Here is a 19,727-nt window from a genome sequence, read left to right as displayed (position 1 = left end):
CCTGCTGACTGCGGGGGGGTCGGACTAGATGACCTTTGGAGGTCCCTTCCGGCCTGGGCAATTCTATGATTCTATGATCTCCCCAGCCTCTCGGGGCTCTGCAGGGGGACAGGGTCCCCAGGTATCTCCAGCAGCACCCAGATCCTGCGAAGGACCAGGGTGACTACTTGCCCAAGGGATGCTGGAGAGAGCATCAGCCCTTCCCTCCTACCACCATCACCCTTGGCCCTGCCTGCTCCAGCCCATGGCATCAGGAGCCTCCAGCTTCCCCACCCAGCGGTGGGGGTGACCCCGGCGCAGGGACAAGGGACACCAGCAGCGTGTCAGATCATTTTATTGCCATGGTGGCCACGGGCCAGACCCAGTTCCCAGAGATGGTCTGGGTGTCCAGCCCCTTGACCCCTCTAATACTGTTGAGAAGACAAACCCCAAGGCTCTGTGCCCACGCACGGGCGAAGAGCATCCTCCATCCTGGCCCCCAGGGAGCAGATCTGGGACCATCACTCCTGTCCTGCTGCCCGCACCTCTGGGAGCACGACGCCGGCAGGGAAAAGTGAGGTGAGACGAAGAGGTGGCAGAGGGTGCCCGTCCTGGAGCAGCAGGGGCTGCCACCACGTCCTGCCCGGGGGGCTGCCAGTGGTGGGGAGCAGCAGGAGCCACCTTGGCCACCTCAAACCTCCATGCCGGGTGCCCGCCCCAGGCCCAGCGCCTGCACCAGCTCGTCACTGAGCCCGCTCTTCAGCGTCCGTCTCACTGTGGGAAGAGGAGAGGGTGGCACTGGCAAGTGCTGGCTGCCAGCATCTCCACGTGGTGGCCCTGGCACGCTGGGGAGGGCAGTGGTGGCACGATCTGGTCTCAGGGTACCTCCTGCTGTGGCCTCAGGTGGGCTCAGCATGGGTGGTGAGGGGTGGGCAGTGGGGAAGGAGACAGCCATGGGGACAAGAGCACAGAGGTGGGACAAGGCATGGGGACAGAGAAGAGGAACGGAGACAGAGATGAGACAGGACATGGGGGAGAGGGACAGAGATGGGACAGGGAGGCAAAGATGGGAAAGAGCCTCTTGGGCATGGGACAGAGTACAGGGATGGGGACACATCTTGGGACACCTCTGGACACCTGCAGCACCCCTGCTGTCCCCAAAGCCACCCAGGACCATCACAGGCAGCTTGGAAGCTGGGATGGGCCAGCACTGCCTGGGACAGGGGGCAGAGTACAGGGAGAAGGACATAGAGGTGGGTCAGGGCATGGGGACAGGGACACTGAGGTGGGACAAGAGACACAGAGATGGGTCAGGGCACAGGGACAGGGACACGGGGAACAGGCCACTGAGGTGGAACAGGGCACAAGGACAGGGACACAGAGGTGAGAAAAAGCATCTGGGCAGGGAGAGAGCACGGGGACAGGAGCAGAGCATGGGGACAGAGAGGGAACGGGGCACAGGGACAGGGATGGGACTTACAGGACTTCCGATTGCCGCGGGACCTCCTGCGCTCCTTGTTGGCGCAGGGCCGGGGGTTGGGGTTGTGAGTCACCGATTTCACCAGCCGGTCCATGATCTCATCCGAAGCGTCGTCTGGGGAGCTGGGAACATCCTCCTGGGCCGGAGAGCCCTGGGCCGGGCTGACATGCCCTGTCCCTGCACGGGGACAACAGGGACGCTGGCATCAGCTGTGCCCAGCCAGCCGGGCACGCCTTGAGCCCCCCTGCCGCCCCGCTCCTACCCCGGCTGGGCCGGCTGCGGCGGGCAGGGGCGTCCGTGGGGGAGGTCAGGAGGCTCTTCATGCTCTCATGACCCGCTTCCATCTGCTCCTGGGGGCCGCTGGACACCACGGCGGGCGGCGAAGCCACCTCAGCGATGCCGGAGAACTTCTCGGTCTGCAGCGGGAGGAGAGGTGGACATCAATGACCTGGTGGGGACGTCAATGACCTGGTGGGACGTCATCACCCGGTGGTGGTGACTGGCCGAGCAGCCCCATACCTCGGTGATGAGCCGTCCCCGGGTCTTGTTGCGCTCGCGGTGGGCGGCCCGTTTCTTCTGCTGCTGCAGGACGCGCTCCCGGCAGGTACGGTACTCCAGGGCAAACTCCCGCAGCAGCTTGCAGATGGGTGTCACCTTCACGTCCCGCGCTGTGCTCACGGGGTACCCCAAGTACAGCAGGAAGGAGTGAAACCTATGGGGACGTTGGTCATGGAGGGCCACCAGCAGGACCACAGGGTTCCCGCTGCCTCCCCAGGACCTCGAGCCACCGACCTGTTGAGGATGCGCCTGTGCACCACCTTCAAGACGACAATGCGCTGGGTGCTGTCCTTGAGGAAGTCTGTCAGCTTGCTCTTCAGCACTGGCTTGGTCTCGTGCTTGGCAATCACCTTCAGGTTGTCCCAGGAGGCCCTGCACCTCCGCTCCAGCTGCACCAGGCTGTTGGCCAGCTCGTCAAAGTCAATCTGGAAGAGTGAGACATCAGTCCTCGGCCATGCTAGTGGAGCTGGGCAACCATGGGACCTGCACCTTTGCCTGGCCAGGTGTCATCTACGTTGCCTCACCTTGGCAGAGCGGGTGATGGAGGCAATCTCCGAGTAGAGGTCAGTCGTTTCTGGGAACTTCTCTACCACCATCTGGCAGAGATGGTGGAGCAGGGACTGCCGGTGCACCGTGTCCTTCACTTCTGAGACCTTCTCCAGGTAGCCCAGCTCAAAGCCTCTGCTCTGAAAGCCCAATGAACTCAGTGGGGCATCTCTGTCCCTCCGCCAGCAGATCACGCTGACCCACTGGGTCCCCACCAGCACCTGAACCACCCAACCTCCATCCCAAGCTTCACATGCTCCACCTTGCTGGTCCTATCCTTGCAGCACTCAAGACAGGCCACATCCCTCCATACCCTGCTCCTCACCTGGGAGCCATTCAAGAAGTTGCCCATGGCCAGCAGCGTGGCCAGGATGCACTTGAAGGTGTGATTTCTGGCCAGTTGCTCCATGCCCATCTTCAGATCAAAGAGCGGCTCTGCAATCTCCTGGGTGAGGAGAGAGGCAGGTGAGACCTCTTGGCCACCCTCTCCCTTCAGCATTCACCCTTGCCCATGAGAACAACCACCTCATGGTCAACCCAAGCCCATGCTTGCACTGGGGACATCCCCAGCCAGGACAGCACCTCCCCTAATTGGACATGGCTGGTCCCCACCAGGAACATGCTTGGCTCAGCACTCAGCACCACTGGGAGAACGGAGAGGCCATGGGGTACATGGCTCTGTACCTGCTCTAAGCTCTCGTAGTCCAGTTTGAAGGCCCAGAGCTGGAGCCTGGCCGTGAGGTCGCTGATGGAAGACAGAGCGAGCAGGAACTGCTCCGCAGAGCCCAAGGGCACATCAGGGTTGGCCAACTGGGCCTCCTGGATCTTCTGCTTCTCCTCCTCGGTTGGGACCATGGTCAGGATTTTCTAGAGCAGGCAAAGAGGATGTGTTAGACTCCAGACATGTCACCCCAGGGCTGGCAGCACAAGCATCATGGCACAGAGGCCTCCTGGCCAGGGGAAACAACTCTCAAGAGGGCCTCAGAGGGGCTGAGCTTCTCTCGTGCTCACCTCAATCCCTTCCTTATTGACTGCAAACTCATCAAAGTTGAGCACAGCTGTCTTGATGATGTGCACGGGTGGCAGCACCGTGAGGCCAATGTTGATGGCGTTGCTCCTCTTGGGATCCAGCACCACCACCACCTTCTTTCCATCAATGGCCTTCTGCAAAGGGGACAGGATGGATGGGGACAGCCAGGCAAAGGGGACACAGGGGGCTGATCAGGGACCTGATGGAGAGCCAAACCTGTGCACTGCCCATCAATGTCCCCACCAAGCTTCCAGACGGCGGGTGCCCGTTCTCAGCATAGGGTAGGGGTGACAGTGCATGCATAGGGTCCCTGCAGGAAGTAAGAACCTTCCTCCCACCCCTCAGGTCCCCTTGACTGATGGGTGCCAGCCCACTGATACCTTTGAAGTTGGCGCTTCCTTTGACCGTGACTCAAACAGATGCTCCAGTTTGGCAACATTGACCTCGACGTTCTCCAAGGACGCCCACACTGTTGCCTGGCCGAACCTGCCTGGCGCCACAGTCCCATCCAGCTGCTTCAGCTCCTTCCAGAAGAGCTTTACTGTCCTCTTTTTCTTGGCCTGGGTGGGACCATCCATTGCTGAGGGGTCTGGCAGTCCTGGGGGAGGTGGGCAGCCAGGAACCATAGGAGGTGGAGGTGGCGGGCAGCCAGGAGCTGCAGGAGGTGGAGGTGGAGGTGGTGGGCAGCCAGGAGCCACAGGAGGTGGAGGTGGAGGTGGTGGGCAGCCAGGGATGGGAGGAGGTGGAGGGGGAACCATGAGACCTCCAGCACTCGTTGCGTCAATGCGGGAAGGAAGGAAGGAGCCGTTGGTCATGGGTCCTGTGTCCAGGACGTCAAAGTCTTCTTCTTCCCCCAAATCGGTGAAGTCCAAGTCCTTGATCTTCAGCTGCATGGGGCTGGCCTCCAGGCGCTCCCACGTCAGCTCCATGTCCTTCTTGATGGGCATCATCCCTGTGTTCTCCAGCTTCTGTGTGTGGGTCTCGGCGTCTACACTGGACATGGCACGTGCCAGCTTGGCGTGGGCGCTGGCCACTGGCCCATCTGGAGACCTGCTGCGGAGCCAAGCACCCTCCTGCTCCCGGCTGCCACCTCCCTCGGAATCCATCTCCGCCCCACCCTGGGCCAGGGGGGACAACGGGACCTCAGGGAAAACCTTCTCCCTGCCCGGCTCTGAGGAGCCCTTGGCGTAGAGCATGTCCAGCATAAACTTGGTGTCGGAGGAGATGGTGCCGCAGGAGTCGGTGGTGTCCGGCCGAGCCAGGCGAGACCCTGCAGGGAGAGGGGCAGAGGCTGGGACAGCCCACCTGGAGGGGACAAGTGCTGCTGGGCTGCACCTAGAGCTGGGGGTCCTGCTCCCCAGCAGGGACACGCTCAGATGCTGGAGTTTAGAGCAGGACAGGGAGGTACCACCCGGGCCTCCCACGGTTCTGGGGCCACTAACAGCCACCCTGGGGACCCTGGTGAGCCCAGAGCCAGGAACACACACCCCGGCAGCACCTACTTATGCTGGGTGGCTCCGTCCCAGGCTCCAGCGCAGCGTCACCGAAGACGTCAAGCTGTCCCTTGGCCATGGAAGAGATCTTCTCCTTCTGGGCCGCAGCCAGGTTCTCCAAGAAGCGAGCTCTGCGAGACAGGGGGGGGACGTTGGCTGGGAACAAGGCAGGGATGGGGACAAGGGGCAAACCACACCATGCCACACCGCACTGCCACACTGCACTGGCCACACTGCATCGGGGACCCGCAGGATTCAACCTCCTCTGAGCCTTTGCAGAGAGACAGGTGATGCCACCACAGCTCGGGGACAGGGAAGCCATGGAAGCCAAAGGCACCAACAAGGTGCCACTGTCACTTGTTGGTGACACCAAAGGACCTGGTGGTCCCACCGCCCTTCTCCAAAAGCTGCAAAAACCCAGGAGGGTGTCCAGGCAGAGGCTGGTGGGGACCCTCCTGCTCCTCATGCCCTGCGTGGCCGGAGCCCAGATGCCTCCAGCCCGAGGAAGCGCATGCCTGGAGACACACGCATGCCTCTACTTACTCAAACTTCCTCAAAATAGGCTTGTCCCCGCGCAAGGGGGGAGCATCCTCCCGCCTGAGGGAAAAGAGGGGTTAGCCCCCCACTTCTGGCAGCCCCCCCGGGGCTTGTGCCCCCTACATGCACCCGTGTGGGACCTCACTCCACTGTCACCCCGTGGCCCCGGGATTTGTGGGGAGCCAGGAGAGCCCCAGAGACCCCCTCCAGCCCAGGCACCACATGGTACCGGGTGTTGGCAAGACGGGGCACCGTTCCCCCACCAGAGCCACCCAGTTTGCCACCAGGATGGTGATGCCAGCCCTGGGGAGGGATGTGCCCCCCCACCCCCCTGGTAGGGACAGCTCACCCCAGAAGAAGGGGGGAGATCAGAGGGTGCCATCACCCCATGGGGGATGCTGGCGATGGAGGGGGAGTGGGCTGGGGTCCCGCTGGCAGGAGCTCAGAGGGGAGAGGCGAGGGAGGGGGGCAGCGAGGTGGGCACAGGGGGCAGAACCTGCTCCCACCGGAGCATCCCACCGGGAAGGAGCACACGCGTGCAGAGCCCGGGCACTTACCAGACAGGGGCAGTTTGGCGCAGCCTGCAAAAGGAAAGATAGAGAAAAAGAGTGGGCAGAGGAGAGGGCAAAGCGTGGGCAGAGAGGAGGAGGCAGGAGGAGCTGGAGCAGAGCCGCGTGTGCCTGAAGGACGCCCTGGATGGACCCCGTGGGATGCTTCCTCCCCCGTCACGCTGCTCTCCCGCTCTGCTGCCTGTCCAGACCCTGTTTACCCCTGGGATAGGTGCATTCCACGCTCCCTGGGACCACCCCCCTTCTGCCACCCCATGGGGACCCCGCAATGCACCCAGCCCCTCCTGGCTCCTTACTTGTAGACGCTGCGCTCGCCCAGACTCGGGGGGTGCTCCTTCTCAGCTGGGGGGGAAGCCAGGGAGAGCCGGATGCTGGACGCACTGTTGTAGGTGCTGCTGGGACAGGGTCTGGAAGAAAAGGTGACAGGGACTGAGAGAAGGTCCCCTGGGGTTGTCCTCCTCCACCCTGGTAGGAGGAAGGGACCCGAGCGCTGCTCACGCCACATCCCAGCACCTTTGCCATCCCAGGAGCATCCCCACCACGGGCCACCTCCAGCCACACTTACTCCACTGGGCTGCTCGGTGTGGGGAGAGATGGGGTGTCCTCGGTGGGGGACTCCTTTGGAGTGCCAGGGGACCCCAGGTGTGGCTGGGCATCAGGGCTGGGCTCCGGGCAGCCACCCTGGGATCGCCACCCACGCCGTCCCTCGTCCGTCCTCCTCCGTTCCTTGCGTCCCCCCGAGGGCGGCTCTTCCATGTCATCCTCCAGCTTGAGAGCGCTCTGTGGAGGGGATGGGGGAAGATGGCACCCAGGCAAGGCAAGGTGCCCCTGCCACCCCACGTACCCACCTTCCCCCCTGCCACGGGACGTTCCGCTCACCTCGTAGAGCGTGAACTGCTGCTTCAAGTCCAGATCGGTGCCTTTGTTGGCCAGGTACTGCTGCACCACCCGCTCCATGCCCTGCTGCTCCAGGCAGTCCGTCACGTCGTAGAAGGTGTCCTGGTCTGGGAGGGCTGCCAGCGTCTGAGCAGGACCAGAGGGACCGGTGTGACCCACGCTGAGCCCCACCTCAGCGTGGGCACTGTGGGGATGCCCTGCCACCCCCTCCCCACACCTTGTTGATCAGCGTCATGGCGAACACCAGCAGCTCCGTGTCAGCCCCGTTGCGTTGCTCCAGGATGGCCATCAGGTTGGACCACGGGCACGTGCCTGGGGAAAGCAACATGTGGAAGGTGACAGATGGGCCATGGGAGGGGACATTGCCCCACAGGAGGCCGGGGTTGCACCCACCTCTCGCCTGGTCCACGGCGTTGACGGCGCGGATGAGGAGCAGGGCGTTGGGCTCCGTGTACTCCACAAACACCAGCAGCAGCTTCAGCGCCATCTTCACCACCAGGCGAAACTGGGACAAGGGAGGGTGGCTGGGACGGTGGCAGGGGACTGCCAGCACAATGCCAGGGCAGTGTGGGTTGGATGTGCCCATGCTCCAGGGCTGGAGGCTTTGCCCTGGGGCCAGGGATCAGATTAAAGCTGTGATGCTGATGGCCAAGGGGCACCAGGAAGGAACATGGAGTGGGACCCTCTCACTCAAGCTCCGTGCCCAGGAGCATAATCGATGCTGATGGCCAAGAGCCACCAGGAAGGAACCTGGAGAGGGACCCTCTCACTCAAGCTCTGTGCCCAGGAGCATGGTCGAGGTGATGGCCAAGGGGCACCAGGAAGGAACCTGGAGGAGGACCCTCTCACTCAAGCTCCGTGCCCGGGAGCATGGTCACAGCAGGACAGGGACCTCTGGAGACCCTGCGTGACTTCCAGATGGGTGGGAGCAGGACCCAAGGCACCCAAAGGTACCAGGGCACCCAAAGGCAGACGGTGGGGTAAATCCCGCGAGGGATGGTGCAGGGGGACAGCCAAAGGCAGCCCCTCCAAGGGCAGGGGGGACCTACCGGGCTTCCTGACAGCGTGTACAGCCACTGGACGGTCTCGTTGTGGTTGATGACACCCTGCATCCCATCCACGAAGAGCATGATCTGGCTCAAAGCTGCAAGGCAGGGAGCGGGCAGGGTGATGGGGTGGCAAGCAGGACAGGGCTTCCCAGCCCCGTGCAGCGTCACCACGCCACGGGCGAGGGCTGGCAAACTGCCTGCGAGGTGGCCCAGCCAAACTCTCGTGCTCCCCCCACCAAACTCCAGCCGCCTTCCTCCCTGAGCTGCCCGGTACCCGGACACCAACCCCGCAGGATGTAGTTCTGGTAGTTCTGGTCGGCCTCTGCCCCCACTTTGATCAGGCACGTCAACCCCTCCAGGTTCACGAACTCTGGCACCAGGTCCTTGTCCTCCTGTGGGGTGAAGGCCAGGTGGTACCCCAGCGTGGGGAGGCAGGGACGGGCATCCAGCCCCCTCCCCAACCCCCCCCCCTCCACCACACACATCACCCTACCTGAAAGAGCTGCTTGAGGGAGAAGAGGGATCTCCGCAGCTCCGGCCCCTGTGAGTTGTACAGCTTCTCTGGAAGGAAAGCAGAGACACACACCTGGAGTTTTGTGTCCAGTTTTGGGCACCTCAATCCAAAAGAGATCTGGAGGTGCTGGAGCGGGTGCAGAGGAGGGCAATGAAGCTGGTGAAGGGTCTGGAGAACAAATTGTACGCAGAGCGGTTGAAGGAGCTGGGACTGTTTAGTATGAGGAAGAGGAGGTTGAGGGGAGACCTCATCACTCTCTACAGCTACTTGAGAGGACAATGTAGAGAGGTTGGTGCTGGTCTCTTCTCACAGGTAATTAGTGACAGAACGAGAGGGAATGACTTCAAGCTCCAACATGGTAGGTTTAGACTGGACATTAGGAAAGAGTTTTTCACAGAAAGAGTGGTCAGACACTGGAATAGGCTGCCCAGGGAGGGCGTTGAGTCACCATCCTTGGATGAGTTTCAGAGTCGTTTAGATGTGGTGTTGGGGGATATGGTGTAGGGGAGAACTTTGTAGAGTAGGGCTGACGGTTGGACCCGATGATCCCAAGGGCCTTTTCCAACCTGAATGATTCTATGATTCTATGACATGATGCCACGGCCTGACCCTGCAGGGGCTCACTGCTGGACTGGGGCTCCAAAATGCTCCTGGTGCCCGGGAAAACCCCACGTTCTGGCTCAACCCCGGTGCCATCACCGCCCGGCTGTCGGACACCCAGGGTGGAAGCAGCTGCAGCTCCACAACTACTTATTTCAGCCCTGCCACCTTCCTCTATTTCCATTTCCTTTTTTTCTTTTTTTTTTCTGCCCAGCAATGACATAAATATCCCCTCTGGTTTCCTGTGCAGAACCGAAACTGGAACAAGGGCAGGAGGTTGAGTTACTTTTAGCCATCCCCTTCCCTGGGCACAGCCCTGGCACGGCCCCGCAGCCCCCACTGGCCCCGTGGCTTGGGAAGGAGTGGACGGGAAGGAGGGCAGCGTGACACCGTCTGCTCGAGGACAAAAAGGCCGGTCACCAGGCTGGAGCCTGGCTGGAGATGACATGGTGTCCTGGGTTGAGAGACACAGGACTAACTTTTCTTCTAATACTGGGGAAAATTGCACTTCTAGAAGACTCTAGTGTCTGAATTTGTGAAAATATTGACTTTATAGCCAGCCAGGCTCTGTGGGATTCAAGGTCTTAGTGTTTTTGAGCCTTGCCAGGTGCAGGGACAAGGAGGAGCAAGGCCTGGGCATTTGACCCAGGCTGGCCAACAGGGTTATTTCATACCATGAACCTCACATTCAATATACATTAGAAAAATTTGCTGCATAGGGGGCTCTCCCTTGATGGCGGTGGGGCCAGACAACTCCTTGCCCCGGTGCCGGACCCCTGAGGCCTTCCCTTCCTCCTGAAGCCATTGCGCTGGCAGTGTCCGCCATTTGCTGTCCCTGCTGGGAGCACACAGCTTCCTACTGATATAACTGGCTGAGTATAATTCCTGTATCTTATATCAGTATCGGGATTAATACTGGTTCTTTAGTATTGTTGTTAACTATTTAGTTTTAGTCTATTAAATCTATTTATATTTCAACCCTTGTGTTTCTTTGTGTTCCCCGATTCTCCTTTCCGGGTGGGGAGGGGTCATCGGGTGATAGAATAATTGTCTAAATGACAATAGATTGTTATGGGTTTTCTCAAACCATAACACATGGTCATGGGGACAGCGGGCAGGAGCCAGCAGGGAGCAGCCGGGGCCAGGGGAAGCTGGAAAGCCCCGCTTTAATTAGCGGAGACCGAAGGCGTCGTGAGCCAGCGCTTCCTGCAGCTAAAAAAAATGGAGTTATCTGAGCATCCTGAGTTATTCGGGTCAGTTTTAGAGCTGTGACAAGCCGGGACTGAGCTGTCCAAGGAGCCTTCCAGACAGGCCAATGTAAAACATGAGGTCCCAGCAAACCTCCTCCGCTGGTTTATGGGCTTGTCAGAGCAGGCGAGAGGGAAAGCAGAGCATCCTCGGGGCTCAGCCGGAGCCTGGGAACTGCCAGCAAAGAGTCTGACCCCAACCCTGGCCTTCCTGCAGGGAGAGGGCTCCCTGCCCTGCTCGGCACGGCTCTGCTCGGCGCTTGTTTGACCCCCCTGCTAAGGGGAAAAAACAACAACAACAACAAAAAACCCACAAAAAAAAGTGCTTGATAATCCTGAATATTTTGCAGGACCTCCCCGTGGGCTGCCGCTGCGTGAGAGCTATTTGTTTGTGTCCTGCAAAGTTATATTTAGAGCTTGCCCAAATGACTCCAAATATCTGCAGCGGGCTCCCAGCCGAAGAGGGGAAAGTCCCGATCTCTGAGGATGGAGGGGATTAACCCAGAGGGGATCCCCCTGACCCCAGCATCATGGGGACCACGTTCCCCACGCCTCTGGAGGGGGTGATGGGGCGGGAGCAGCCCTGGGCTGTGTCACTCCTTCTCTCCATCACCAAAAGCCTGGTCAAAACCCACTGTGGAGACCAAACCCCCATCCTCCGGGGGGGCTGAGCCACTGGGCCCACACCAGCCTGCAGGAGGGAGCAGCCCCCACTCACCGATGATGGCATGGACCCGGACGGAGAGCTGTGTGCGCAGGATGAGTGTTGGCCGTCTCCCCTTCCTAGGGTGGGGGGGAAACAACACGTGAGCACCTGCAGCAGGACCACCGTGGCCCCCCCCTGCCCATGATCCCCAGTGTTCACATGCCCCGTGTCCCATCCCCGGAAGGCTCTGCCACCCCATGGGCCTCACCTGACCTCCTCGTAGAAACCTTCCAGATCATCCTTCTGCTCCAGCAGGGACAAGTCAAGGTCCAGGTAGTGTCCAGAGGGTGAGACCTGCAGCGTGCAGTCCTCCAGCTGGGGATGCAAACAGCCCATAAGTCCCTGTGCCCACCACATCCCTCCCTCCCTCCCGCAGGATGCAGCATCCCCGGGTTCACCCTCCCACCTGCCCCAAACCCACAGCTGCATTCCAGGTGGCAGGTCCCACTCTGTCCCCAAGTGCTGGTCCTGCAGGGAGATGCCCCAGCACCCTCCACCCCAGCCCGGTGGCAGACTGGGGAGAAACACAGACCCTCAGGCTGGGAAAAAGCAGAGCAAGGGCGGCTCCGCTGCCGCAGGGCTCCTTGGCAATCAAGAGGCTGAACCCCTCCCTGAGGCTCCACTTAGTCAGCCGGGGTGCAACCAGGGCAGGATCCATCTCCTCCCAGGGCTGGTGCCTTCATCTGGGCAGATGAATCACCTCTGCCTGCGGGGACTGGGTCTGCGGGACCTGCCGAGGCACCCAGCCCAGCCCAGGGACACCCCAAAGCAGGGCAGATCCCACAGGGATGTCCCGCTGGCTGACACAGCCTCCGGCTCTGCCCGCAGCTGTGTGGCATCTTCCAGACGTGGGGGGAAAAGCACAGCCCAAAGCCAGGCTGGGGAGAGGGCATCCCCCCCTAAAATCCACGCACAGCACCCACAGCGCACCCCCAGCCACAGCGCCCACAAAACCCCCCCAAGCCACCTGGGAGCCAGCAGTAGCCTGGCAGGGCTTCTGGGCATGGGAGAGGGCAGAGGGAGGGTAGTGCCAGCATCCCCTGTCACCCCAGTGCATCTGGTCCCTCTTCCTAAAGCCTTTGCAGCCCCCCCTGTCCCCTCACCCCACCTCTGAGCAACTGATGCTCCTTTCCAAATCCCCACAGCAGCGCTGCGTAACCCTCTGGGGAGCTGAGGGTTGGTGATAAAACCCCATTTATTGGGTTTTTAAATAAACCCCCCCTCCTGGTCACCCTCGGGCAGGCTGGTGACCCACAGCCACGCTGGGTACAGCTCCCACATCTCCACGAGAGCCCCGTCTCCTCCAGACACCAGCTCCTGCAAGAGCTCCCACGTATGACTTCACCCTTGGCTCTGACGCTGAAACCAGAGGGCAAAGAAAAATACGCCACGTGCGCTAATTAATGACTCTGACTAAGCCTTGGGGCAGGGCACTGCCCTCGGCTTGGACGCAGTTATGTTGTCAGTGTCCTGCTCTACCTCCTGGGGTGGCTGGCCATGGCGACGGGCAGCAAACACGGGCTGCTGGCACCAGGCGAGTGCCCCTGGCTGCCAGCTCTGCCTCTGCAGCGAGTTTTGCTTGCTGGGGAAAGAAAGCTTTGGTTCCTGCACGGGGAGAGGGCTCTCCTGGGCATCCCTGCCTCCCCTCAGGCAGCCCTGCATCCCCCTGGGCACAGGAGACCCCTCCTGCGTCCCCTCAGGCACCTCTGCATCCTCCTGGGCATCCACTCAAGCATCCCCCTGGGCATGGGAGACCCTTCCTGCATCCCCTCAGGCACCTCTGCATCCTCCTGGGCATCCACTCAAGCATCCCCCTGGGCATGGGAGACCCTTCCTGCATCCCCTCAGGCACCTCTGCATCCTCCTGGGTAGGGGAAACCTCTCCTGCATCCTCCTGGGCACTCCTGGGCATGGAAGTCCCCTCCTGCATCCCCTCAGGCACCCCTGCATCCAGCTGGGCACCCCCTCAAGCATCCCCCTGGGCATGGAAGACCCTTCCTGCATCCCCTCAGGCATCTTTGCACCCTCCCGGGCATCTCTGCATTCTCATGGGCACAGAAGACCCCTCCTGCATCCTCCTGAAACACCCCTGCATCCTCCTGGGCATGGGAGACCCCTCGTGCACCCTCCTGGGCATCTCTGCATCCTCCTGGGCACAGAAGACCCCTCCTGCATCCTCCTGGGCATCTCTGCATTCTCATGGGCACAGAAAACCCCTCCTGTGTCCTCCTGGGCATGGAAGTCCCCTCCTGCATCCCCTCAGGCATCCCTGCATCCTCCTGGGCATCTCTGCACCCTCCTGGGCATGGGAGACCCCTCCTGCATCCCTGGGTCCTCCTGGGCATGGGAGACCCCTCCTGCCTCCCTGCGTCCTCCTGGGCATGGGAGACCCCTCCTGCATCCCCTCAGGCACCCCTGTATCCTCCTGAGCATCCCTCCCTGCATCTCTGCATCCTCCTGGGCACCTAAGACCCTTCCTGTATCCTCCCGGGCGCTCAAACAGAGCAAAGAGCATCTCACAGCTCCAGCACAAAAGCTTTGCCTTCTCTGGGCTGGCAGAGCCCCAGGAAGCCGGAATCAACGTCCCCAGCTCCTGCCGGTGACACGTCCCAGCTGGAGGGGGAGGCCGAGACCCCGGGACTCGACCCCGTATCTTTCCCATGCGAGCTTGGCAGCACTCCCCACCAGGGATGCTGTGAGCACCCGGCCCTGGGCTTGGCTGGGACCCCCCCCCTGCCTTGGCGAGCACCAGCCCCCGGGGATGGAGCCGGGCTGTCCTGGGCTTGGGCTGCCCTGCCAAAATTCCTGGGGTGGCACTTCCGACTGCCCCGGGGCCGGGGTGACTCCCGCGCCCTCGGGTGAGGTTTCGAGCTGTGCAGGATCCAAGTGGGGACCTCGGGGCCATGCTGCTGGGGACAGCACGTTGGGGGCACGGGGTACTGACAGCTCCCGGGGTGGGGGTGGATGAGATCCATCCGTCTCCTGCCTGCAAAGCTGTCTTAAGATGAGCTTTGGGCTTTGAAGGACGTGGGGACTTGCAGAGCTGTGGCAGGAGGAGAGCATCCCACGCTCACACCTCCAGCAGCAGGGATGTCCTTAACCCACCTTATTGACTCAAGCCCGAGATATGGGGAAGGTGGAAACACACGCATGTCCCTGAGCCCTGAGGAGAAGGACTTGGAGGTGGTGGTGGAGGAGAAGCCCTGGCAACCTGCGCTGGAGCCCAGAAACCCCCCACACCCTGGGCTGCATCCCCAGCCCCGTGGCCAGCAGGGAGAGGGATGGATGGGGGGGATTCTGCCCCTCTGCTCCGCTCTGGGGAGACCCCCCCCCCCCAGTGCTGCCTCCAGCTCTGGGGCCACCAACAGCAGAAGGACATGGAGCTCTTGGAAGTCATGGAGATGCTGGGAGGGCTGGAGGACACGCTGAGAGAGTTGGAGGGTTCAGCCTGGAGAAGAGAAGGCTCCGGGGAGACCTTCCAGCCCCTTCCAGTCCCTCAAGGGGCTCCAGGAAAGCTGGGGAGGGACTCTGGATCAGGGAGGGGAGCCACAGGAGGAGGGAGAAGGGTTTGACCCTGAAAGAGGGGAGATGGAGCTGAGATGTGGGGAAGAACTTGTTTGGTGGGAGGGTGGTGAGAGCCTGGAACAGGTTGGCCAGAGAAGCTGTGGCTGCCCCATCCCTGGAGGGGTTCAAGGGCAGGTTGGAGGGGGCTTGGAGCAACCTGGTCTGGTGGGAGGTGTCCTTGCCCAGGGGACTACTGGATGGTCTTTAAGATCCCTTCCAACCTAAAGCATTCTACGATTCTCTGATCCTACCAGCTCCCAGCAGCTGTGGCTGGCTTTAAGCCCAGCAAGGACACATGTGCCAGCAAGCAAATCCCCAGGGAAAACTGCCTTTCCACGGTGTGAGACTGTCTGTCCTCACCCCACAAACCATGGGGATGTGATGGTGACATCTCCACCTCCGAGAGGGAGACATCCTCCACCCCACAGCTGCACTCACACCACCCACCAGGGCATCACATCTTCCTGCTCACCCCTATCACAGCATCCCCACGCCGGAGGATGCTCCGAGGCCGGGCAGTGAATATTCTCTTTATCTGCCAGCAGAGGAAACACTTCCCCCCCACCACCCCCCCAAATACTTTCTTTTTGTGATAACCACAATTTCCCTACATCGCTGCAACTTCTTTCTATGGGGAAATTGAGGGAAAAAAAATATCTATTATTTGCTCCAGTTGAGGCAGAGCTCAAGGCAGCAGTCAAAGACAAGGCAACGGCAGGTCAGAAGCACCAGGGTCTGGTCACCCTCCCAAAATACATGGGGATTGATGGTTTTATAGAGTGACACCACTGGCAACCAAAAGCAGGCACTGCGTTTCGGTCTCAGGGCTCAGAGGGGTGTTTATTGCCAGGGCACTCGGCCACCACCTCCTGCCTGATGGATGGCAGCAAGTGGGTGGCAGCACTGCCATTGCCTTATCAAGGGTGGGTAAAAAATAATACCCCGGCCAGGAGGGATCTCTGGAGGTCACCCAGACACAGCCCAGAACCTCACACGTGCTCGCACGCATCCCTCTTGAAGGTCCTCCAGCCAGTCTTGTTGCTCATTAAAAGATCCCTCGTTTCTCATCAACAGAATCACCGAATGCTATGGGGTTGGAAGGAACCTCTGGAGATCATCTCCTCCAATTTCCTGCCAAAGCAGGGCCACCCAGAGCAGGTCCCACAGGAACATGTCCAGGTGGGTTTGAATGTCTCCAGAGAAGGAGACTCCACCACCTCCCTGGGCAGCCTCTGCCAGGGCTCTGCCACCCTCACAGCAAAGAAGTTCCTCCTCATGTTTAGGTAGAACTTCTTATGTTTCAGTTTGGGCCCGTTTCCTCTTGTCCTGTCCCTGGGCACCACTGAAAAAAGACCAGCCCCATCCTCCTGACACCCTCCCTTTAAGTATTTATAAGCATTGATCAGATCCCCCCTCAGCCTTCTCTTCTCCAGACTCAAAAGACCCAAGTCCCTCAGCCTCTCCTCGGAAGGGAGATGCTCCAGGCCCCTCATCATCTCTGTAGCCCCTGCTGTCCCCTCTCCAGCAGTTCCCTGTCCTTCTGGAACTGGGGAGCCCAGAACTGGTCCCAGTGCTCCAGATGGGGCCTCCCCAGGGCAGAGCAGAGGGGCAGGATGACCTCCCTCCACCTGCTGCTCACACTCTTCCTGATGCCCCCCAGGATGCCATTGGCCTTCTTGGCCACAAGGGCCCATTGCTGGCTCATGGTCATCCTATTGTCCACCAGGACTCCCAGGTCTTTCTCCTCAGAGCTGCTCTCCAGCAGGTCACCCCCACCCTGTGCTGGTGCAGGGGGTTATTCCTCCCCAGGTGCAACACCCTACACTTGCCCTTGTTGAAGTTCATCAGGTTCCTCTCTGCCCAACTCTCCAGCCTGTCCAGGTCTCACTGGATGGTGGCACAGCCTTCTGGGGTGTCAGCCACTCCTCCCAGTTTTGTATCATCAGCAAACTTGGTGAGGGGACATTCCATCCCTTCATCCAGGTCATTGATGAATATATCGAAGAGGACTGGACCCTGTACTGACCCTGGGGGACTCCACTTGTTGCAGACCTCTGACTGGATCCTGTGCCACTAATAACAGTGGGAGGACGCCAGTCCTGGCAAGCAGTGGGTATCCTGGCAAATCCATGGCACAGATGCTCCTGTCCCAGGACCGTGCCGGGAGCTGGTGAGTGCCGGAGGCTGCTGAGCCCCAGCTCTCAGCTCGGGGCCGGTGGCAGAGTCTCAAAGTTGGGTGGGGGGACAGACACGACAGCAGAGCTGCCCATGACCCCATCTCACCACTTTCCCACCTGCCAGAGGTTAAGGGGGGCAAAGACCCTCAGCGAAGCCCCCCTGGAGCAGGTTAGGAGAGAAGAGGACAAGCAGGGGTGGTGGTGGGACTGGGTTCGTGCGCTCCAGGAATGCACAAGGGCCACCCCAGCAGCTCTTCTCTCTCCAGCCTGAGAGCTCCCAGAGTTCATAAACCCCCGGCTCTTTGCTCTCCCCCAGGGTTTCTGGGGTAGGAAGGGGAAAGCAAAACTCCAGCTCAAAGGGTTTTGCAATCGCTTGGAAAAAATCCCTAGATTGGGAGGTGAGATAGCGCCGGGGGCAAGGGAGTGCAGTGGCCTTCGGGGAGCGAAGGGACAGCCAAACAAACAAAAAAAAAAACAACCTGCCTGGCCAAAAACCTGCCTGCAGAGCTCAGAAAACCTCCACGCTCCACGCGAGCATCACCCAAGGGTAGGAGAAAAATGCTGGAAAGCGGGAGAAGATAGTATCGGCCGTGGGGAGAACAATGCGGCAGCGGCGAACAAAGAGGGAAGGTATTTCCAGACACAAACAGCCTTTCCGGAGAGCATGAAAAAGCCATCAGCGGTGAGTCCTGCTCACCGGGGAGAGGAAGCACCGAGGGTGTCACGGGGCAGGACGGGCTGTTCGAGGCAGTGACGCTGGTAGGGGAAACCTCCCCGCTCATCATCTCCACGCTGTGCCTGGGAGGGCAGGACCCGGCTGGTCACAGCATCACAGGATGATTTGGGGTTGGAAGGGACCTCTGGAGATCATCTCCTCCAACCCCCTGCCAGAGCAGGGCCACCCAGAGCAGGTCCCACAGGAACGTGTCCAGGTGGGTTTGGAATGTCTCCAGAGATGGAGACTCCACCACCTCCCTGGGCAGCCCCTTCCAGGGCTGTGGTCCCCCCCCTCCCCGGATGGAGACTCCACCACCTCCCTGGGCAGCCTTTGCCAGGGCTCTGGTCCCCCCGCTCCATGGCAGCTCATCCCCTGGGTGGTGGTTTGGTTCTCCTCTGACGATGCAGGGACCCCCACCCCATCCCTCCCAGCCCTTGCATCCTTTTCCCGGTGCTTTGCAGCTCCGGGCAGGCTGCCCAGCCGTACGTCACCTTGGGACAAGCCTGGCACCGGGCATCCCCAGCTGGATTTTTTTTTTTTTTACAGCCAGTTCCTTGGGAAAAATCCGACTGTTGATGTACTAATTTTAGGGTGGCGAGGAATGGAGCTGAGCGAGCGTCGCCTGGCACAGAGGGCACCAGGAGAGGTTTGGGCTGGTTGTGCCAGGGTGACGACGTCCACGTGGCTCCGGGGGGGCACCTCCGGCTTGGGACCCAACCTGGGGAGACCAACCCCGCTCCACAGGGTGTAAATCCCATGGCAGGAGGCTCCTGACGGAGACATCAGGCTCTTCCAAAGCCCAGCCAGCATCCCAGCTCGTTAGGAGCTCTGCCTAATGAAGCCAGCATGGATTATAACCTTTATAAACAAGGAATCTGGCTTTTTAACCCAAAGCAAGGTCCCAGCTGATTTTGGCCGTGATTTTGCCGTGGGGTGATGCAGGGAAATTACAGAAAAAAATTCAACTGGAGCTTGGCTTAGGCAGGGAACAGTCTGAACCCCCCCATCCCCCCAAGATTAACACACCTCTGCCGGGCACGGGACCTCCTTGCAATGCTCCTGCCCTCGGGAATGTCACCCCCAGCTCCCCGTGCCACCAGGGCAGCACCCCGGGCTGGTGATCCCGTTACAGCCAAGCTCCTGCCCAGGGAGGAGAGCGCACGCCTGAAATTTGAGTTTGCTCCCTTCGTCACGTCTCGGGGCTGCTTGTTCCCAAACAAACCCGCTTTAGTCACCGCCTAAAAATCCCATGACAGCGACAACATGAGCCACGGCCGCTTTGCTCCAAGAAAAATCAAAAAGGGGGCTAAAAAGGGAGGGGTTTTTTGGTGCAGGCAAAGGTCTTGTAGCAATCCCCTCTTCCCTGGCAGGCCACCGAGCTCGGTGCCAGGCACACCGAGGTGATCTCCCCCTCCGGCCGTGCCCAGTTCTCCCTTCTGGCTCCGAGCAGGGTCCATCCCCCCCTGCCCGGGTCCCTGCCCCTCAGCAAGACAGAGATGCTCAGCCACTGCCAAAGCTCTGCCGGGTACCGCGTTCAGGAGGAGGAAAACCAGCTGGTCCCCACGCTGTGGAGGGTGCTCTGTAAGCATCACCCCACCAGTAGATACCCAGGAGGGAGGGACCCCCCATCTCCTCTGCTCCCAAACTGGTCCCCACGCTGTGGAGGATGCTCTGCAAGCAGAAGAAACCCAGGAGGGAGGGACCCCCATGTCCTCTGCTCCCAAGCTGGTCCCCACGCTGTGGAGGATGCTCTGCAAGCATCACCCCACCAGTAGATACCCAGGAGGGAGGGACCCCCATCTCCTCTGCTCCCCAGCCCTGCCCGAGGGCAGGCAGGCAAGAGCCAGCCCCACTCTTCGGCTTCGGCCTCCTGCCTTCCTCCCGCCCGCAGGAAATCGCTCAGCCCCAATTTCCGCGCCACCGGAGCCGAGGGAAGGACGAGGAGGGGTCGGTGGCTCCGCTGTCACCTCCCCAAGGCCCACGTCCCGCCGCCGGCGGGGGGGCTGCCCGGGTTTAGGGGAGCCAGGGTGCTCCCGCCGAGGCTCAGCTCCGCTCCCGGTAAC

The 19,727-nt window shown here is 60.8% G+C and overlaps 1 protein-coding gene across 1 annotated transcript; it reads right to left on the bottom strand.

Annotated features, from left to right (window-relative positions):
• Positions 1–318: 318 nt before the first annotated feature.
• FHOD1 (formin homology 2 domain containing 1) lies at positions 319–11,541 on the bottom strand. Its single transcript, XM_014949091.1, has 21 exons — positions 11,414–11,541; positions 11,218–11,282; positions 8,632–8,699; positions 8,425–8,530; positions 8,139–8,233; positions 7,483–7,594; positions 7,307–7,401; positions 7,072–7,215; positions 6,758–6,972; positions 6,489–6,599; positions 5,096–5,217; positions 3,974–4,863; positions 3,575–3,727; positions 3,248–3,430; positions 2,889–3,008; positions 2,542–2,703; positions 2,252–2,442; positions 1,979–2,171; positions 1,722–1,875; positions 1,460–1,636; positions 319–753 (listed from the first exon to the last, which is right to left on the bottom strand). The coding sequence occupies exons 1-21, from the start codon at positions 11,539–11,541 to the stop codon at positions 671–673; spliced, it is 3,567 nt and encodes a 1,188-aa protein (XP_014804577.1). The 3' UTR covers positions 319–670.
• Between the last annotated feature and the right edge of the window lie 8,186 nt (positions 11,542–19,727).

Source organism: Calidris pugnax, unplaced genomic scaffold (genome assembly GCF_001431845.1).
Source record: "Calidris pugnax isolate Ruff unplaced genomic scaffold, ASM143184v1 scaffold30, whole genome shotgun sequence".
NCBI classification, from domain to species: Eukaryota; Metazoa; Chordata; class Aves; order Charadriiformes; family Scolopacidae; genus Calidris; species Calidris pugnax.
The sequence above is the reverse complement of the archived record's forward strand: the minus strand, read 5'-3'. Positions and strand labels throughout refer to the sequence as shown.

Coding starts and splice junctions, on each gene's coding strand:
- FHOD1 (XM_014949091.1), bottom strand. CDS start 11,541: ATGGGCTGTTTGCATCCCCAGCTGGAGGACTGCACGCTGCAGGTCTCA. Junction 3,431..3,574: donor TCAATAAGGAAGGGATTGAG/GTGAGCACGAGA, acceptor TGCCTGCTCTAG/AAAATCCTGACCATGGTCCC. Junction 2,704..2,888: donor ACTTCTTGAATGGCTCCCAG/GTGAGGAGCAGG, acceptor TTGGGCTTTCAG/AGCAGAGGCTTTGAGCTGGG.